Raw genomic sequence first — 18,328 nt, 5'->3', positions numbered from 1 at the left:
CCCTGACGCTAGATTTTTAGTGTAAAATTAAATGCTAAATGCCAATCTCTGCCCTCCGATTTAGTTACTCCACTATCTAGTTAATCAATTAGATTTTTTTTGCAATATTATTTTATTTTCTAAATTTAACAGATTCCCAACCAGCCAATCAGGTCACAGCTTTACTGTGAACACACAATTTGAAAAGGTAATAAAAATCACTTACCTTCCCAGGTAGCTCTCTGGTTCTCTCCCTGCAGATTAACAGTTACAGGCCAGAAGAAAGAGAACAAAACGGTAGGGACAAAACACCTTCTCCCACTCTGCACCGAATTACCTCACTGCACCAAATTACCAATACTATATTATTTTATGCAGATCCACCCCCTGGGGCAGCTCTGCACCCCCCACCCCCCCAAATCTACCACCTGGGGCAGCTCTGCACCCCTCACACCCCCAAATCCACCCCCTGGGCAGCTCTGCACCCCCCACACTGCCAAATCCACTGCCTGGGGCAGCTCTGCACCCCTCACCCCCCCAAATCCACCCCCTGAGCAGCTCTGCACCCCCCCCCCATTCACTCCCTGGAGCGGCTCTGCACCCCACCACCCCCAAATCCACCCCCTGGGCTTTTCCACTCCCCAGTGACAGATCTATCCCCTAACTCTAAGGCTAATCAATTAGCAAGTGGTGTGTAGTGCTAGGAACCTGCCGATAACAGTACCCCACCCCCCCCCCAAATGAGGACGCCCCGCTATTAATTCCCCCCTCTTCAGGCACCCCCCCCTAAGCTCCTATACAGCACACCCTCCCTTCTAGCACTCCCACCCATCACTCCCCTCAACCTCCTGGAGGCCCCTATTTACCTGCCCAGCACTCCCCCACCCTTCAAACCCCCCCACCCTTGTTTCATGGGCATGGCCCCCTCACCCTTGCACTGCCACCCTGGCAAAGCCCGGGTGCCCACATTCCAGGGGGAGGGCTAGGGTGCCATTCTGCTCTTACTCTGACCACCCAGGTGTCTCCGATGGCCCGGGAGACCCCCCGGGTGCCGTTCCACCTGCTCCATGTTTGTGTGGATCAGCACTGAACGGTGCCAGGCTGCACCATCCCTGGGGAGGCCAGTGGATCCTGGGCAGGTAGATTGTAAGTAGGTTTATGACCTACTTCTGATAGGGTTATTCAGTCCCACCCATTTGGAGCTGTGATCTGACTCTGACGTTTCGAGTGACTTCGGAAAATCCCGGGAGGCGTGGAGGCTGTCGGGAGGCTCGCTGCAGACCACTCCCGGGATTCTGCGGCCCTGATGTGCTCTCGCTGGAGGGAAAGGAGGGGGCAGGGCAGGACTGATGAAAGGATTTTCCTAGTTTGGTATTTTGCTTCTCCCTGCTGATTGGATGACTATGGGATGGGTGGGGTGGGGAGGTATGCTATGCCACGATGGGACAGGCTTCATGGACTTTGTCTTTCTCAGTCGTAGCTACAACTATGTAAAATATCCCGTCACAGAGGAACTGAATGGTGAAGCTGTTCAGAATACCGGCCTTTCCCCTCGGAGACAGCTTTTGGGCCCCCCCCCCCACCTAAGTTGGATGTATGGGTTCAATGTGAAATACCTTTAGGCGGTTCCCAGTGGACATCAGTTAGAAGCAGTTGAATAGAAAATGCTGACTAACCACAGGTGTGTTTCAGGAGACAACCGTCTTAGCCGCATCTACTAAATATTGTACAAACACCTCAAACAAACCGCAGGCAACATGTATTCCACAGACTGGTATTTACTGAAGAAAATCATCTATCATTCAGGATCCACGGAAATAAGACACTCAGGATACAAAAATCTTCTCACTCTGCTTTTCATCTCATCATTTTACATACAAACACACTAACAGCTGAAGGTTCACATACACACGCATGTGAGCAACACTGAAATCACATGACTAAATGACAGTCTGTCACTGAATCAGAAATACAATTAACGTGTGGTTGGTGGCTAAGGAATTGCACAATTCTGATTAAAACCCAGAACTGCAGCAAATTCGATGGTAATTGTCAACCTTTATGCAGAGGGATATCAGGTAGCTGGTGTGGGAAATACACATCTTTAATTTAGTAAAAGGTCCCGAGGCGCTTAGCAAAGAAAATCTGACAGTGAGCCACGTGGAATATTAGAACAAATTACCAATATATTGGTCAAAGGAGTTGTAAAAAGGGAATAGAGGGGTGGGGGGGTTTGGAGAAGGAATTCTAGAGCCTACAGCTCAGCTTCCAATTAAAAATGGGAACACAAGAGGCCAGTACAGAGATCTCAGCGGGTTGTAGGAGGTTACAGAGGTAGGGAGGTGAGGCCACAGGGAGATCTGAAAACAAGGCTGAGAATTTTAAAATCAAGACCAAAAGCCGATGGAGGTTAGTGAGCGCAGGAGAGAAAGGAGAACAGAGCATGCTGAGAGTTAGGAGCAGAGTTGTGGATGGGGTTCCTGGAGGGTGGAAGATCAGAGTTTAATCTGGAGTGTCAAGAATAGAGATGACACAAGTGGCAAAAGCAGCAAATGAACAGAGGCAGAGGCAGCATTAGGTGATGTTACAGAGGTGGAAATAGTCTTAGTGATGGTACGGATATGTGGTCGGAGTCAAATATGATACCGAGGTTACCGGCAGTCTGCATTAATCTATACAGGTGCCATGGATGAAAACAAAGAACAAAGAAAAGTACAGCACAGGAACAGGCCCTTCGGCCCTCCAAGCCCGTGCCGACCATACTGCCCGACTAAACTACAATCTTCTACACTTCCTGGGTCCGTATCCCTCTATTCCCATCCAATTAATGTATTTGTCAAGATGCCCCTTAAATGTCACTATCGTCCCTGCTTCCACCACCTCCTCCGGCAGCGAGTTCCAGGCACCCACTACCCTCTGTGTAAAAAAACTTGCCTCGTACATCTACTCTAAACCTTGCCCCTCTCACCTTAAACCTATGCCCCCTAGTAATTGACCCCTCTACCCTGGGGAAAAGCCTCTGACTATCCACTCTGTCTATGCCCCTCATCATTTTGTAGACCTCTATCAGGTCGCCCCTCAACCTCCGTCGTTCCAGTGAGAACAAACCGAGTTTATTCAACCGCTCCTCATAGCTAATGCCCTCCATACCAGGCAACATCCTGGTAAATCTCTTCTGCACCCTCTCTAAAGCCTCCACGTCCTTCTGGTAGTGTGGCGACCAGAATTGAACACTATACTCCAAGTGTGGCCTAACTAAGGTTCTAATAACAACAATAACCTTTTATTGTCACAAGTATGAAGTTACTGTGAAAAGCCTCTAGTCGCCACATTCCGCCGCCTGTTCGGGGAGGCTGGTACGGGATTTGAACCTACGCTGCTGGCCTTGTTCTGCATCGCAAACCAGCTACCTAGCCCACTGAGCTAAACCAGCTCATCTCATGGGGAGTTAGGTTTGTGGTAGGGATCAACAATGATAGTTTTACTCTTCCCAATATTTAGTTGTGGGGGGGGGGGGATTTCTGCTCCTCAGTACTGGATGTCAGATAAGCAGTCTGATAGAGGCAATGGAGGGTTCAGGGGAGGGTGTGGGGAGGTAGAGCTGGGTGTCATCGGTGTCCATGTGGGAACTGACCCTGTGCTTTCAGAGAATTTCAATAGGGGGACAGTTGGTGGTTGAGAAATGAGAGGGTGACTAGGATAGATCCTGGGTGCGGACAGGCACCAAGCTCCTACCCAGCGCAATAGCAACATCTTTCTGAGGTTAGGACTGTATTCAGGAACCTTCACTCCCTCCTGAACGGGAGTGTTTGATGTCAAAAGTTCAATTAACAGCACCATTATTCCTCAGTGAGGATGATTAAATAAATACTCCTTACAACCCGAGCAGCCTGTTCTCCGTGTCTTTGTCATCTTTTAACCACAGCAGATTAAAATGAGATGGGTTTACAATGGTTGACGTGGATTCGGTCCATTCAGGAGTCACGTAGGAGGGTTTCAGTGACATTTTTAAGCCAAGTTGGGGATCATTTCAGATCCTGAAGCAATTACGGGTAATTCTGCAAATTTACTGAACCACTTTTTAATCACACACCTCATAATTGTACAATGGTGGATTTGAACAGCTGTTAGATATTTACAAGGTGCAAGTTGTAAAGCAAATTCAGCACAAACAATGAACGTTAAATGAACAGCGCCCTCGGGGTTTTGCACCTGACGGTTAATGCGGTGTGTGTATAAAGTACTTTCGACGCGGGTTGATTTGATTGGATTCAGTCAACTTCACAGCTGGCATTTTGACCGCTCTGTGCCGGACACACAGCGCTGGGGCGCAGTGCTGTGATTTCCTCGCTGTCATCTACATCGTTGATGAGATGACATTCCAAGGAGGATTCATTTGAATAATTTCTCTCCTTCAGTTCCTTGGCATTATTATACTTGGCAGAAAGGCCATTTCACACCATCCCACTGTTCACAGTGTGCTCAGAGGACAAAGTTGTTTCAATTTGGAAAGAAAGAAAGTGGCTTTTCTTGGGCTTTTTAGTTGTGGGGTCGATGTTGCTGGGAAATACCTCCTCTCCCGCAGAGAGCTCCATTCCTTTCCTGGCTTTCCTCTTTGCGTTCTTCTTTTCCCGTTTATGAGCGGCAGCTATGTTGGCGATCACCTGCAGAGACAAAACACAACTATTCACCGGGCTCAGATTTCATTTCCCCCTTTTGATATCTCCAACATTAAACCGCCTCAAGAGACAATAATGAAACACAATTTTAAAAAAACCTTCGAAACTCATGTCAAAATAAAAGACAAGTTTTTGTCCCCGAACAGGCGCCGGAATGTGGCGACTAGGGGCCTTTCACAGTAACTTCATTTGAAGCCCACTTGTGATAATAAGCGATTTTCATTTCATTTTCATTCATGTGTCAATGTTCAGCAAATAGCTAACGTGCAAATTTGGTGAATATTCTTTGAATCAGATATGTTTTGTAAGCTGTGCGTTGAAACGGTTTGGAGAGCAGTGGGAGGAAGGATGCATTAAATCAGAGTTTCAATCAGTCTCCGACACACAGAACCTTCAACCTGTTTTAAAGTCTTCAAATCCAAGTCATTAGGAAATCCACAGGAGTAGAAGTTATTTACCCTGAAGAGATGCTGATCCACACATAGCCCCACCAAACAGGAAGATTTTCTTATCTATTACTTCACATAATCTCATACGCTAGTTGTTGAAGCAGTTATTTATAATAATCTTTATTATTGTCACAAGTAGGCTTATATTAACACTGCAATGAAGTTACTGTGAAAATCCCCTAGTCGCCACACTCCGGTGCCTGTTCGGGTACACGGAGGGAGAATTCAGAATGTCCAAATTACCTAACAAGCACGTCTTTTGGGACTTGTGGGAGGAAACCGGAGCACCCGGAGGAAACCCACGCAGACACAGGGAGAACGTGCAGACTCCGCACAGACAGTGACCCAAGCCGGGAATCGAACCTGGGACCCTGGAGCTGTGAAGCAACAGTGCTAACCACTGTGCTACCATGCTGCCTATCGGAAGTAACTTCCACTCGGCTCACTAACATAACAAATGATCAGCACTAACCCCTGGGTAGAGCTACCACCAACGCTGGACGCAAAATTCAGGCTTTTCCAGCGTCCAGTTCTATAAACTGATACCTATGATCAAATCTGACAAATCCCCGATTAGAAGGACATGAGGTTAGCCGTGCCTCACAGAGGGGAGCCATTTGTCAAGCTCCCTCACACTTACCATTTCTTGAACTGCATTTTGCTGCTCACTCACAGAATTGGTGAACTCGTCTATGCTTTCAGTTTTGATGCCACAGCTTTCTGGTGATCTGTACTCATGTGCAATTTCAAACTTTCCCTGGAATCACATGAATATTAACATTTCAACTGAATTCAATTTCACTTAATTATTCATACGGAAATTAATTGCGGGTAACAGTGCTCGTTTAATAGAGTCTCTCTCTCTCTCTGGTCAGCTGAAAATATTCAAGGTGTTCAGTCACTATTCTTAATTATAAACTCTAGTAAATTCTCAACAACAGGTAGTAAGCTAATAAGCTGTAGATGGGAGCTAAAGGTACTTTATTGTCATATTTGTTTTGGATTTGAGCGAGAAATTTGAACTACACCAAAAGTAGAAACATTGTGCTCTCAAAGAATTTTTACTAGAGTAAAGAGTATCATGAACAATGAGAATCGCCCCGTCTGTACTTTGCATCAGTATCCACCAAAGAGAAGAAATTGGTGGATGTTGAGTCTGGAGAAGGGTGTGTAGATAGCCTGGGTCACATTGAGATCCAAAAAGACGAGGTGTTGGGTGTCTTAAAAAATATTAAGGTAGATAAGTCCCCAGGGCCTGATGGGATTTACCCCAGAATACTGAAGGAGGCTGGAGAGGAAATTGCTGAGGCCTTGACAGAAATCTTTGGATCCTCACTGTCTTCAGGTGATGTCCCGGAGGACTGGAGAATAGCCAATGTTGTTCCTCTGTTTAAGAAGGGTAGCAAGGATAATCCAGGGAACTACAGGCCGGTGAGCCTTACTTCAGTGGTAGGGAAATTACTGGAGAGAATTCTTCGAGACAGGATCTACTCCCATTTGGAAGCAAATGGACGTATTAGTGAGAGGCAGCATGGTTTTGTGAAGGGGAGGTCGTGTTTCACTAACTTGATAGAGTTTTTCGAGGAGGTCACTAAGATGATTGATGCAGGTAGGGCAGTGGATGTTGTCTATATGGACTTCAGTAAGGCCTTTGACAAGGTCCCTCATGGTAGACAAGTACAAAAGGTGAAGTCACACGGGATCCGGGGTGAGCTGGCAAGGTGGATACAGAACTGGCTAGGTCATAGAAGGCAGAGAGTAGCAATGCAAGGATGCTTTTCTAATTGGAGGGCTGTGACCAGTGGTGTTCCACAGGGATCAGTGCTGGGACCTTTGCTGTTTGTAGTATACATAAATGATTTGGAGGAAAATGTAACTGGTCTGATTAGTAAGTTTATGGACGACACAAAGGTTGGTGGAATTGCGGATAGCGATGAGGACTGTCAGAGGATACAGCAGGATTTAGATTGTTTGGAGACTTGGGCGGAGAGATGGCAGATGGAGTTTAATCCGGACAAATGTGAGGTAATGCATTTTGGAAGGTCTAATGCAGGTAGAGAATATACAGTGAATGGTAGAACCCTCAAGAGTATTGAAAGTCAAAGAGATCTAGGAGTACAGGTCCACAGGTCACTGAAAGGGGCAACACAGGTGGAGAAGGTAGTCAAGAAGGCATACGGCATGCTTGCCTTCATTGGCCGGGGCATTGAGTATAAGAATTGGCAAGTCATGTCGCAGCTGTATATAACCTTACTTAGGCCACACTTGGAGTATAGTGTTCAATTCTGGTCGCCACACTACCAGAAGGATGTGGAGGCTTTAGAGAGGGTGCAGAAGAGATTTACCAGAATGTTGCCTGGTATGGAGGGCATTAGCTATGAGGAGAGGTTGAATAAACTCGGTTTGTTCTCACTGGAACGAAGGAGGTTGAGGGGCGACCTGATAGAGGTCTACAAAATTATGAGGGGCATAGACAGAGTGGATAGTCAGAGGCTTTTCCCCGGGGTAGAGGGGTCAATTACTAGGGGGCATAGGTTTAAGGTGAGAGGGGCAAGGTTTAGAGTAGATGTACGAGGCAAGTTTTTTTACACAGAGGGCAGAGGGTGCCTGGAACTCGCTACCGGAGGAGGTGGTGGAAGCAGGGACGATAATTACGTTCCCGATGGTGGGTGTGTCCAGAACCAGGGGGTCACAGTCTGAGGATACGAGGTAGACCATTTAGGACAGAGATGAGGAGGCATTTCTTCAGACAGAGAGTGGTGAGATTGTGGAATTCGTTAACACAGGAAGTAGTTGAGGGCAAAACATTGTCTATTTTCAAGAAGCAGTTAGATATAGCACTTAGGGCGATGGGGTTCAAAGGCTCTGGGGGAAAGCAGGATTAGGCTATTGAGTTGGATGATCAGCCATGATCATAATGAATGGCGGAGTAGACTCGACGAAGGGCTGAATCCTCCTGCTTCTATTTTCTATGTTTCTTAGCAACACTATACACAACACGATACATAAATAATTGATCAACAATCCGTATTTATTTCATAGGAACCACAGGACAACAGCAGACTGTAATCCTACCTCAGACGACAGCCGAGCTTCTCGATTATACAACAGGAAGAAGGGTGTAAACTTTGTGCTCGAATTTACTGACGTCCGAAATTCAAACAAGATGGGATCCAAGCAGTCGTCCCATTCTCTGTGTTTGCAGTTCACTGCGTTCCTAATTGCTGTTTTCAATATTTCATTGGTCCTGTCATCGAGTCCTGTGTGCTGCAAGTGTTCAGCAGGAGTTACTTTGTGATTAATATTCCATCTTTCAAACAGGTTTTTGCTCACCTAACGAAAAGTAAAAGCAGAACAGGAGCTTAGGATGTAAAGTTAGAGAAACACAAATTCCACCCCTGGCACAACATCAAACATTTCAGACACTGAAAAAGGGTCAAGGGTGAAATCAGAATATTTCAACTAAAAAAGAAATTGGTCCATGAAAATCTGCACAAAAACTGCCTGACCAGAAAGAAGGGAGTTTTTGTCACTCTCTTCTCGGATTGGGAAACTAGGCTAGAAACCGGAGGACACCAGTTAATGAAACTGATTTGTGATCACAAATCTATGATCCGTGGTATGTGCAACAAATGTCAGGGGCCAAGATTCCACAAGGGGACAGGATAAGGGGAGAAAGAATAAAATACCAATATGATGTATAGGGATATCTTACAATTATTAAATTGCAAAGTCCCAAAGGACATTGGAACAGGAGGCGGCCATTCAGCCCCTCGAGCCTGTGTGACTATTCAATGTGATCATGGCTGATCTTCAACCCAATTCCATATACCTGCCCCATAACCCTTAATGCCTTAGTTAAATCTACCAATCACAATTTTAAAATTAACAATTAATCGAGCATCAATTGGCATTTGAGGAAGACTTTGAAATTTCCCCAACCTTTTGTATCAATAAGTGTTGTCTAATTTTAACTCCTGAAAGTTTGAGACAATGCCCCCCCCCCGCAATCCTGGAATTCCCAATCAGCTGAAATTGTTTCTCTCTCTCTTTACCCAACCCTCTCTCATAATAAATTGAAAACTTGCATCAAATCGCTGTTAAACCGTCTAAATTCCAGGCAGCACAATCCTAGTCCGTGGAATCTCTCTCCATAATTTACACTTGGGAGTCCAGGTCTCAGGATACAATAATCATCTTCATAGTCACAAGTAGGCTTACATTAACATTGCAATGACGTTACTGTGAAAATCCCCTAGTCGCCACACTCCGGCGCCTGTTCGGGTACACAGAGGGAGAATTCAGAATGTCCAATCCACCTAACCTGTACGTCTTTGGAATGCGCGAGGAAACTGGAGCACCCGGAGGAAACCCACGCAGACACGGGGAGGATGTGCAGACTCCGCACAGACAGTGACCCAAGCCGGGAATCGAACCTGGGACCCTGGTGATGTGAAGCAACAGTGCTAACCACTGTGATACCGTGCTGCCCGTGGTAAATCTACACTGCACTCCCTCTATGACTAATAGAACCTACCGTGGGCAGCACGGTAGCATTGTGGATAGCACAATTGCTTCACAGCTCCATGGTCCCAGGTTCGATTCCGGCTTGGGTCACTGTCTGTGCGGAGTCTGAACATCCTCCCCGTGTCTGCGTGGGTTTCCTCCGGGTGCTCCGGTTTCCTCCCACAGTCCAAAGATGTGCAGGTTAGGTGGATTGGCCATGAAAAATTGCCCTTCGTGTCCAAAATTGCCCTTAAGTGTTGGGTGGGGTTACTGGGGATAGGGTGGAGGTGTTGACCTTGTGTAGGATGCTCTTTCCAAGAGCCGGTGCAGACTCGATGGGCCGAATGGCCTCCTTCTGCACTGTAAATTCTATGTAAAATCCGTCCTAGCGTGCTGTTCCCAGAACTGAATACAGGGGTGGTCTAATCGGACTTTGCATAGCTCAAGACGCACGCACACACGCATGCACTCCCATACAATATCCATTCAAAAGTCTGAAATTACCCATTACCTCATCACAGAATATTCTGCTTTCATTGGAGAATATGTCTTTTGACGCCCCAAACCTGTGTCAAATAAATAACATTCATGAGGCTAACAACGGAGTGATGTAGGGATAAGAGAACGCTCCGAGCAAACAACACCGCTTCAGCAACACAAGTCCGAAGTGGATAAAAGCAAATTACTGTGGATGCTGAAATCTGAAACCAAAAGAGAAAATGCTGGAAAATCTCAGCAGGTCTGGCAGCATCTGAAAGGAGAGAAAGGAGCTTTGAGTCCAGATGAAGCTTTGACAAAGGGTCACCTGGACTCGAAATGTTAGCTCTTTTCTCTCCCTACAGATGCTGCCAGACCTGCTGAGATTTTCCAGCATTTCCTCTTCTGTCTTCGATTTCGAAGCACGTATTGCAGAATGGACAAATGTTGCCATTATTAGTTATGGCCCGTCAACACAAACCATCTCCAATCACGGCCACAAGGAGGGTGTGGGTTTACAGGACACAGTTTAAAAGCAAAGTCTCCATTGAAGATGGAGCCGAGCTGATGCTTCTCAGAGGGTTAAGCAGTGGAATTATTTCCCCCAGAAGGTATTGGCGACAAGGGCCGGGATTCTCCGATCCCGCGCCGGGTTGGAGAATCGGCAAGGGGGGGGGGCCGAGAATCGCGCACTCCACCGATGCTCCGGTGATCGGAGAATCTGCGCCCCCGCGGCCACGCCGGTCGGGAGCAGTTGGAAGCGCCCCCCCCCCGGCAATTCTCCGAACCTCGACAGGCCGAGTGCCCGCCGAGCACTGCCGGCGTGGGTTACGTATGGTCCTACCCGACGGTACCTCGGAGTTCTGGCTGTGGGGGCCGTCGGCGTGAGGATCCGATTCCGGGGGAGCCTCCACGGTGGATAGATTATTTTTAAAAAATATTTTTTTATTAAGGTATTTGAAAGATTTTATAATAATAACAATAACAATGACATAAACATGGTATATTAAACATTTCACCCCCATCGCAATCTTCACACACCCCAACCATAAAACAACAATCCAGCCCTCTCCCCCTCCTCGGAATACTGCATCTGCTGACATGTTAATTTTCCCCGAGAAAGTTGACGAACGGCTGCCACCTCCGGGTGAACCCTAACATTGACCCTCTTCGGGCGAACTTTATCTTCTCGAGACTGAGAAACCCAGCCATGTCACTAACCCAGGTCTCTACACTCGGGGCTTCGAGTCCCTCCACATTAACAAGATCCGTCTCTGGGCTACCAGGGAGGCAAAGGCCAAGACGTCGGCCTCTTTCGCCCCCTGAACTCCCGGATCTTCCGACACTCCAAAGATCGCCACCTCCGGACTCGGCACCGCCCGTGTTTTTAGCACCGTGGACATTGCCTTAGCAAAACCCGGTCAAAACCCTCTAAGCTTCGGGCATGCCCAAAACATGTGGACCTGATTTGCTGGGCTTCCCGCGCACCTGTCCTCTACCCCGAAAAACTTGCTCATCCAGGCCACTGTCATGTGGGCCCGGGGGACTACCTTAAATTGTATCGGGCTAAGCCTGGCACATGATGAGGATGTATTAACCCTGCTTAGGGCATCTGCCCACAGACCCGCCTCTATCTCTCCTCCTAGCTCGTCCTCCCACTTGCCCTTAAGCTCCTCCACCGGAGTTTCCTCCGCCTCCGAAAGCTCCTGGCAGCCCTCCTGGCAGGGGCTGTTTAGCACAGGGCTAAATCGCTGGCTTTGAAAGCAGACCAAGGCAGGCCAGCAGCACGGTTCAATTCCCGTAACAGCCTCCCCGAACAGAAGCCGGAATGTGGCGACTAGGGGCTTTTCACAGTAACTTCATTGAAGCCTACTTGTGACAATAAGCGATTTTCATTTCATTTCCGATACCTTCCCCTCTCCCACAGGCACTGGAGACTACCCTGTCCTGTATCTCCCGTGGCGGCAGAAAGGCCGGAACCTGCTTTCTCAGGAAGTCCCTGCTGACAATTCAAATTTATCCTCCAAGGTTTTCAAGCTGGGGAAGCTCCAGTCTGTAAATAGATCCCCCATCCGACTAATTCCTGCCCTTTGCCATCTCCGGAACCCACCATCCAGCCTGCCTGGTACAAACAGATGATTATAAATCGGGGTCCAAACCGATGCCCCCTCCACTCTTATATCTCTTCCATTGCCCCCAGATTCTCAGAGCCGCCAACACCACCGGACGTGTGGAGTATCGGGCCGGCGAGAATGGAAGATCAGTGCTCCCAAACTTGTGACTTTGCATGATGCCGCCTCCATCCGCTCCCACACCGACCCCTCCCCCACTACCTAATCATGGCTATATTAGCAGCCCAGTAGTAATTGCAGAAGTTCGGCAGCGCCAACCCACCCTGCGCTCCAGCAACACTTTCTTCACTCGCGGGGTTTTACCCGCCCACACAAAGCCCGGAATAACCTTATTCACCTGTTTAAAAAAGCCTTTGGGATGAAGATGGGGAGGCACTGATAGACAAACAGAAATCTGGGAAGGACCGTCATTTTCACGGTCTGTACCCTCCCCGCCAGTGATAGCGGGAGCACGTCCCATCTCTTAAAGTCCCTTTTAATTTGTTCTACCAGCCAGGATAGGTTTAAGTTGTACAGTGTCTCCCATTCCCGGGCCACCTGGATTCCCAGATACCGAAAGCTTTCCTACCATTCTAAGCGGCAGCTCTCCCAGTCTCTTCTCCTGCCCTCTTGCCTGGATCGCGAACATCTCGCTTTTCCCCATGTTCAACTTATACCCCGAAAAATTGCCAAATTCCCCAAGGATTCGCATTACTTCCCCCATCCCCTCCAACGGGTCCGAAATGTCCAAGAGCAGGTCATCTGCGTAAAGCGAAACCCGGTGCTCCAACCCCCCCCCCCCCCAAAACCAGCCCTTTCCAGTTCCTAGAGGCTCATAACACCATGGCCAGTGGCTCTATGGCCAGAGCAAACAGTAACGGGGAGAGGGGGCACCCTTGCCTCGTCCCTCGGTGTCGTTTAAAATACCCCAACCTCAGCCGGTCCGTACGCACACCGGCTACTGGTGCCTGATAGAGCAACCGCACCCAGTCAATAAAGCCCTCACCAAACCAAAACCTTCCCAGCGCCTCCCACAGGTAATTCCACTCCACCCGATCAAAAGCCTTCGCCACATCCATCGCTACCACCACCTCCGCCTCCTCTCCTTCCGAGGGCATCATAATAACATTCAAAAGCCTTTGAACATTGGCCTTGAGCTGCCTGCCCTTTACAAATCCCATATGGTCTTCCCCCATCACCCCCGGGACACAGTCCTCTATCCTTGTGGCCAGTATCTTAGCCAGCAGTTTGGCGTCCACATTCAGTAGAGATATTGGCCTGTATGACCCGCGTTGCTCCGGATCCGTCTCTCGTTTCAGGATCAATGAAATAGAGCCCTGCGACATTGTTGGGGGGAGGACTCCCTTCTCTCTTGCTTCATTAAATGTCCTCACCAGCAGTGGGCTCAATATACAAAGAACAAAGAAAAGTACAGCACAGGAACAGACCCTTCGGCCCTCCAAGCCTGCACCGACCATGCTGCCCGTCTGAACTAAAATCTCTACGCTTCCGGGGTCCGTAGCCCTCTATTCCCATCCTAGTCATGTATTTGTCAAGATGCCCCTTAAACGTAATTATCGTCCCTGCTTCCACCACCTCCTCCGGCAGCGAGTTCCAGGCACCCACTACCATCTGTGTAAAAAAACCTGCCTCGTACATCTCCTTTAAACCTTGCCCCTTAAACCTATGCCTGTCAATAATTGATCCCTTTACCCTGGGAAAAAGTCTCTGACTATCCACTCTGTCTATGCCCCTCATAATTTTGTAGACCTCTATCAGGTCGCCCCTCAACCTCCTTCGTTCCAGTGAGAACAAACCGAGTTTATTCAACCGCTCCTCATAGCTAATGCTCTCCATACCAGGCAACATCCTGGTAAATCTCTTCTGCACCCGCTCTAAAGCCTCCACATCCTTCTGGTAGTGTGGCGACCAGAATTGAACACTATACTCCCAAGTGTGGCCTAACTAAGGTCCTATACAGCTGCAACATGACTTGCCAATTCTTATACTCAATGCCCCGGCCAATGAAGGCAAGCATGCCGTATGCCTTCTTGACTACCTTCTCCACCTGTGTTGCCCCTTTCAGTGACCTGTGGACCTGTACAGCAAGATCTCTCTGACTGTCAATACTCTTTGGGTTCTACCATTCACTGTATATTCCCTACCTGTATTAGACCTTCCAAAATGCATTACCTCACATTTGTCCAGATTAAACCCCATCTGCCAGCTCACCACCCAAGTCTCCAAACAATCTAAATCCTGCTGTATCCTCTGACAGTCGTCATCGCTATCCGCAATTCAAATATCTCTGAACACTTCTTGTAGAATTCCACCGGATAGCCGTCAGTCCCCGGGGCCTTGCCTGACTGCATGCCCTTCAGCCCCTCAATTATTTCCTCAATCTCAATTGGGGCTCCCAACCCTTCCACCAGATCCTCATCTACATCTAGGTTTGCACCGAGTGCTGAATTTGGTGCATTTGAGTGCTATAGTGAGAGTTTGGTGACTGAGGGAGTTTAAGGCTTCATTTTTATCTAAAGTCTAGTCTTTCTTTTATTCAGTTAATTAACTTAAAAGTTGTTGTTTGGTTTAGAAGAAGGTGAATTTTCAATCAGCTTTAAACAAAGGTTCTACTTGTAGGTACTTGCAGCTGGAGCTTGTTAATTAGTTAATTGGATTAGGCCAGTTTACAGAGACTAGATTCACAGTATAAAAGTGATCCCATACAGTGCAGACTTTGTTTGCACCGAGTGCTGAATTTGGTGCATTTGAGTGCTATAGTAAGAGTTTGGTGACTGAGGGAGTGCTGAATTTGGTGCATTTGAGTGCAATAGTGAGAGTTTGGTGACTGAGGGAGTGCTGAATTTGGTGCATTTGAGTGCTATAGTGAGAGTTTGGTGACTGAGGGAGTTGGGTGAGGAGGGAGTAAGGTGCTCATTTCATTTCCTACATTTCCGCAAAGAGCGAGAAGGGAGCCAGGAGTTTACAGAGAGTGCAGCTGACTGGGAGCAGAGTCGGAGGGCGGAGATCCAGTTGGTCCACAGGGCAGCTATATTCTGTAAGGTAAGAGGGGATGGAGGCTCGGCCAGTTGCATGCTCCTTCTGTAGGATGTGGGTGGTGAGGGATACCACCAGTGTCCCTGCTGACTACACCTGCGGGAAGTGCATCCAACTTCAGCTCCTCAAAGACCGTGTTAGGGAACTGGAGCTGAAGCTGGATGAACTTCGGATCATCCGGGAGGCAGAGGGGGTGATAGAGAAGAGTTACAGGGAGGTAACCACACCCAAGGTACAGGACAAGAGTAGCTGGGTTACAGTCAGGGGAAAGAAAACGAACAGGCAGACAGTGCAGGGATCCCTCGTGGCCGTTCCCCTTCAAAACAAGTATACCGTTTTGGATGCTGTTGGGGGGGGCGAGGGGGGTGACCTACCGGGGGAAGGCCCTAGTGGCCAGGTCTCTGGTACTGAGTCTGGCTCTGGGGCTCAGAAGGGAAGGGGGGAGAATAGAAAAGCAATAGTAGTAGGAGATTCAATGGTTAGGGGAATAGATAAAAGATTCTGTGGTTGCGAGCGAGACTCCCGGAAGGTATGTTGCCTCCCGGGTGCCAGGGATGTCTCGGATCGTGTCTTCAGGATCCTTAAGGGGGAGGGGGAGCAGCCAGAAGTCGTGGTGCACATTGGTACCAACGACGTAGGTAGGAAAAGGGGTGTGGAGGTAATAAACGAGTTTAGGGAGTTAGGCTGGAAGTTAAAAGCCAGGACAGACAGAGTTGTCATCTCTGGTTTGTTACCGGTGCCACGTGATAGCGAGGCTAGGAATAGGGAGAGTGCAGGAATGGTGTAGGAGGGAGGGCTTCAGGTATTTGAATAATTGGAGCGCATTCTGGGGAAGGTGGGACCTGTACAAGCAGGACGGGTTGCATCTGAACCAGAGGGGCACCAATATCCTGGGAGGGAGGTTTTCTAGTACTCTTTGGGAGGGTTTAAACTAATTTGGCTGGGGAATGGGAACCGCATTTGTAGTCCAGCAACTAAGGTAGCCGATATTCAGGACGCCAAAGCGTGTAGTGAGGCAGTGGGGAAGGGAACACTGACAAAGGAGAGTACTTGCAGGCACGGAGATGGGTTGAAGTGTGTATACTTCAACGCAAGAAGCATCAGGAATAATGTTTCAATAAGATTAGGGAGGGTGGTAAAAGAGGTGGGGGTGTGGCATTGTTAATTCGAGATAGTATAACAGCTGTAGAAAGGCAGTTCGAGGAGTATCTGCCTACTGAGGTAGTATGGGTTGAAGTCAGAAATAGGAAAGGAGCAGTCACCTTGTTAGGAGTTTTCTATAGGCCCCCCCAATAGTAGCAGAGATGTGGAGGAACAGATTGGGAAACCGATTTTGGAAAGGTGCAGAAGTCACAGGGTAGTAGTCATGGGTGACTTTAACTTCCCAAACATTGAGTGGAAACTCTTTAGATCAAATAGTTTGGATGGGGTGGTGTTTGTGCAGTGTGTCCAGGAAGCTTTTCTAACACAGTATGTAGATTGCCCGACCAGAGGGGAGGCAATATTGGATTTGGTACTTGGTAATGAACCAGGGCAAGTGATAGATTTGTTAGTGGGGGAGCATTTTGGAGATAGTGACCACAATTCTGTGACTTTCACTTTAGTAATGGAGAGGGATAGGTGCATGCAACAGGGCAAGGTTTACAATTGGAGGAAGGGTAAATACGATGTTGTCAGACAAGAATTGAAGTGCATAAGTTGGGAACATAGGCTGTCAGGGAAGGACACAAGTGAAATGTGGAACTTGTTCAAGGAACAGGTACTACGTGTCCTTGATATGTATGTCCCTGTCAGGCAGGGAAGAGATGGTCGAGTGGGGGAACCATGGTTGACAAGAGAGGTTGAATGTCTTGTTAAGAGGAAAAAGGAGACTTATGTAAGGCTGAGGAAACAAGGTTCAGACAGGGCGCTGGAAGGATACAAGATAGCCAGGACGGAACTGAAGAAAGGGATTAGGAGAGCTAAGAGAGGGCATGAACAATCTTTGGCGGGTAGGATCAAGGAAAACCCCAAGGCCTTTTACACATATGTGAGAACTATGAGAATGACTAGAGCGAGGGTAGGTCCGATCAAGGACAGTAGCGGGAGATTGTGTATTGAGTATGAAGAGATAGGAGAGGTCTTGAACGAGTACTTTTCTTCTGTATTTACAAATGAGAGGGGCCATATTGTTGGAGAGGACGGTGTGAAACAGACTGGTAAGCTCGAGGAAATACTTGTTAGGAAGGAAGATGTGTTGGGCATTTTGAAAAACTTGAGGATAGACAAGTCCCCCGGGCCTGACGGGATATATCCAAGGATTCTATGGGAAGCAAGAGATGAAATTGCAGAGCCGTTGGCAATGATCTTTTCGTCCTCACTGTCAACAGGGGTGGTACCAGGGGATTGGAGAGTGGCAAATGTCGTGCCCCTGTTCAAAAAAGGAACTAGGGATAACCCTGGGAATTACAGGCCAGTTAGTCTTACTTCGGTGGTAGGCAAAGTAATGGAAAGGTTACTGAAGGATAGGATTTCTGAGCATCTGGAAAGACACTGCTTGATTAGGGATAGTCAGCACGGATTTGTGAGGGGTAGGTCTTGCCTTACAAGTTTTATTGAATTCTTTGAGGAGGTGACCAAGCATGTGGATGAAGGTAAAGCAGTGGATGTAGTGTGCATGGATTTTAGTAAAGCATTTGATAAGGTTCCCCATGGTAGGCTTATGCAGAAAGTAAGGAGGCATGGGATAGTGGGAAATTTGGCCAGTTGGATAACAAACTCGCTAACCGATAGAAGTCAGAGAGTGGTGGTGGATGGCAAATATTCACCCTGGATCCCAGTTACCAGTGGCGTACCGCAGGGATCAGTTCTGGGTCCTCTGCTGTTTGTGATTTTCATTAATGACTTGGATGAGGGAGTTGAAGGGTGGGTCAGTAAATTTGCAGACGATACGAAGATTAGTGGAGTTGTGGATAGTGAGGAGGGCTGTTGTCGGCTGCAAAGAGACATAGATAGGACGCAGAGCTGGGCTGAGAAGTGGCAGATGGAGTTTAACCCTGTAAAGTGTGAGGTTGTCCATTTTGGAAGGACA

At 48.0% G+C, this 18,328-nt stretch overlaps 1 protein-coding gene across 2 annotated transcripts in view; it reads right to left on the bottom strand.

The window, feature by feature from the left end:
• Positions 1-4,044: 4,044 nt before the first annotated feature.
• The window catches only part of LOC140429408 (gypsy retrotransposon integrase-like protein 1), a 30,352-nt gene continuing 16,068 nt past the window's right edge, over positions 4,045-18,328 (bottom strand). Inside the window, exons 5-8 of one of the 2 annotated variants that reach the window (XM_072516390.1) lie at positions 10,125-10,179; positions 8,183-8,374; positions 5,748-5,864; positions 4,045-4,643 (exon numbers count right to left, since the gene is read on the bottom strand). In XM_072516390.1, coding sequence (XP_072372491.1) covers positions 4,434-4,643; positions 5,748-5,864; positions 8,183-8,374; positions 10,125-10,179 — 574 coding nt within the window. In that variant the 3' untranslated portion in view covers positions 4,045-4,433. Of the gene's footprint in view, positions 4,644-5,747; positions 5,865-8,182; positions 8,441-10,124; positions 10,180-18,328 lie in introns of both variants that reach the window. The other variant, XM_072516476.1, reaches the window with a different exon arrangement.

The sequence above is a fragment of the Scyliorhinus torazame genome, chromosome 1 (genome assembly GCF_047496885.1).
Source record: "Scyliorhinus torazame isolate Kashiwa2021f chromosome 1, sScyTor2.1, whole genome shotgun sequence".
Classification (NCBI taxonomy): Eukaryota; Metazoa; Chordata; class Chondrichthyes; order Carcharhiniformes; family Scyliorhinidae; genus Scyliorhinus; species Scyliorhinus torazame.
The sequence above is the reverse complement of the archived record's forward strand: the minus strand, read 5'-3'. Positions and strand labels throughout refer to the sequence as shown.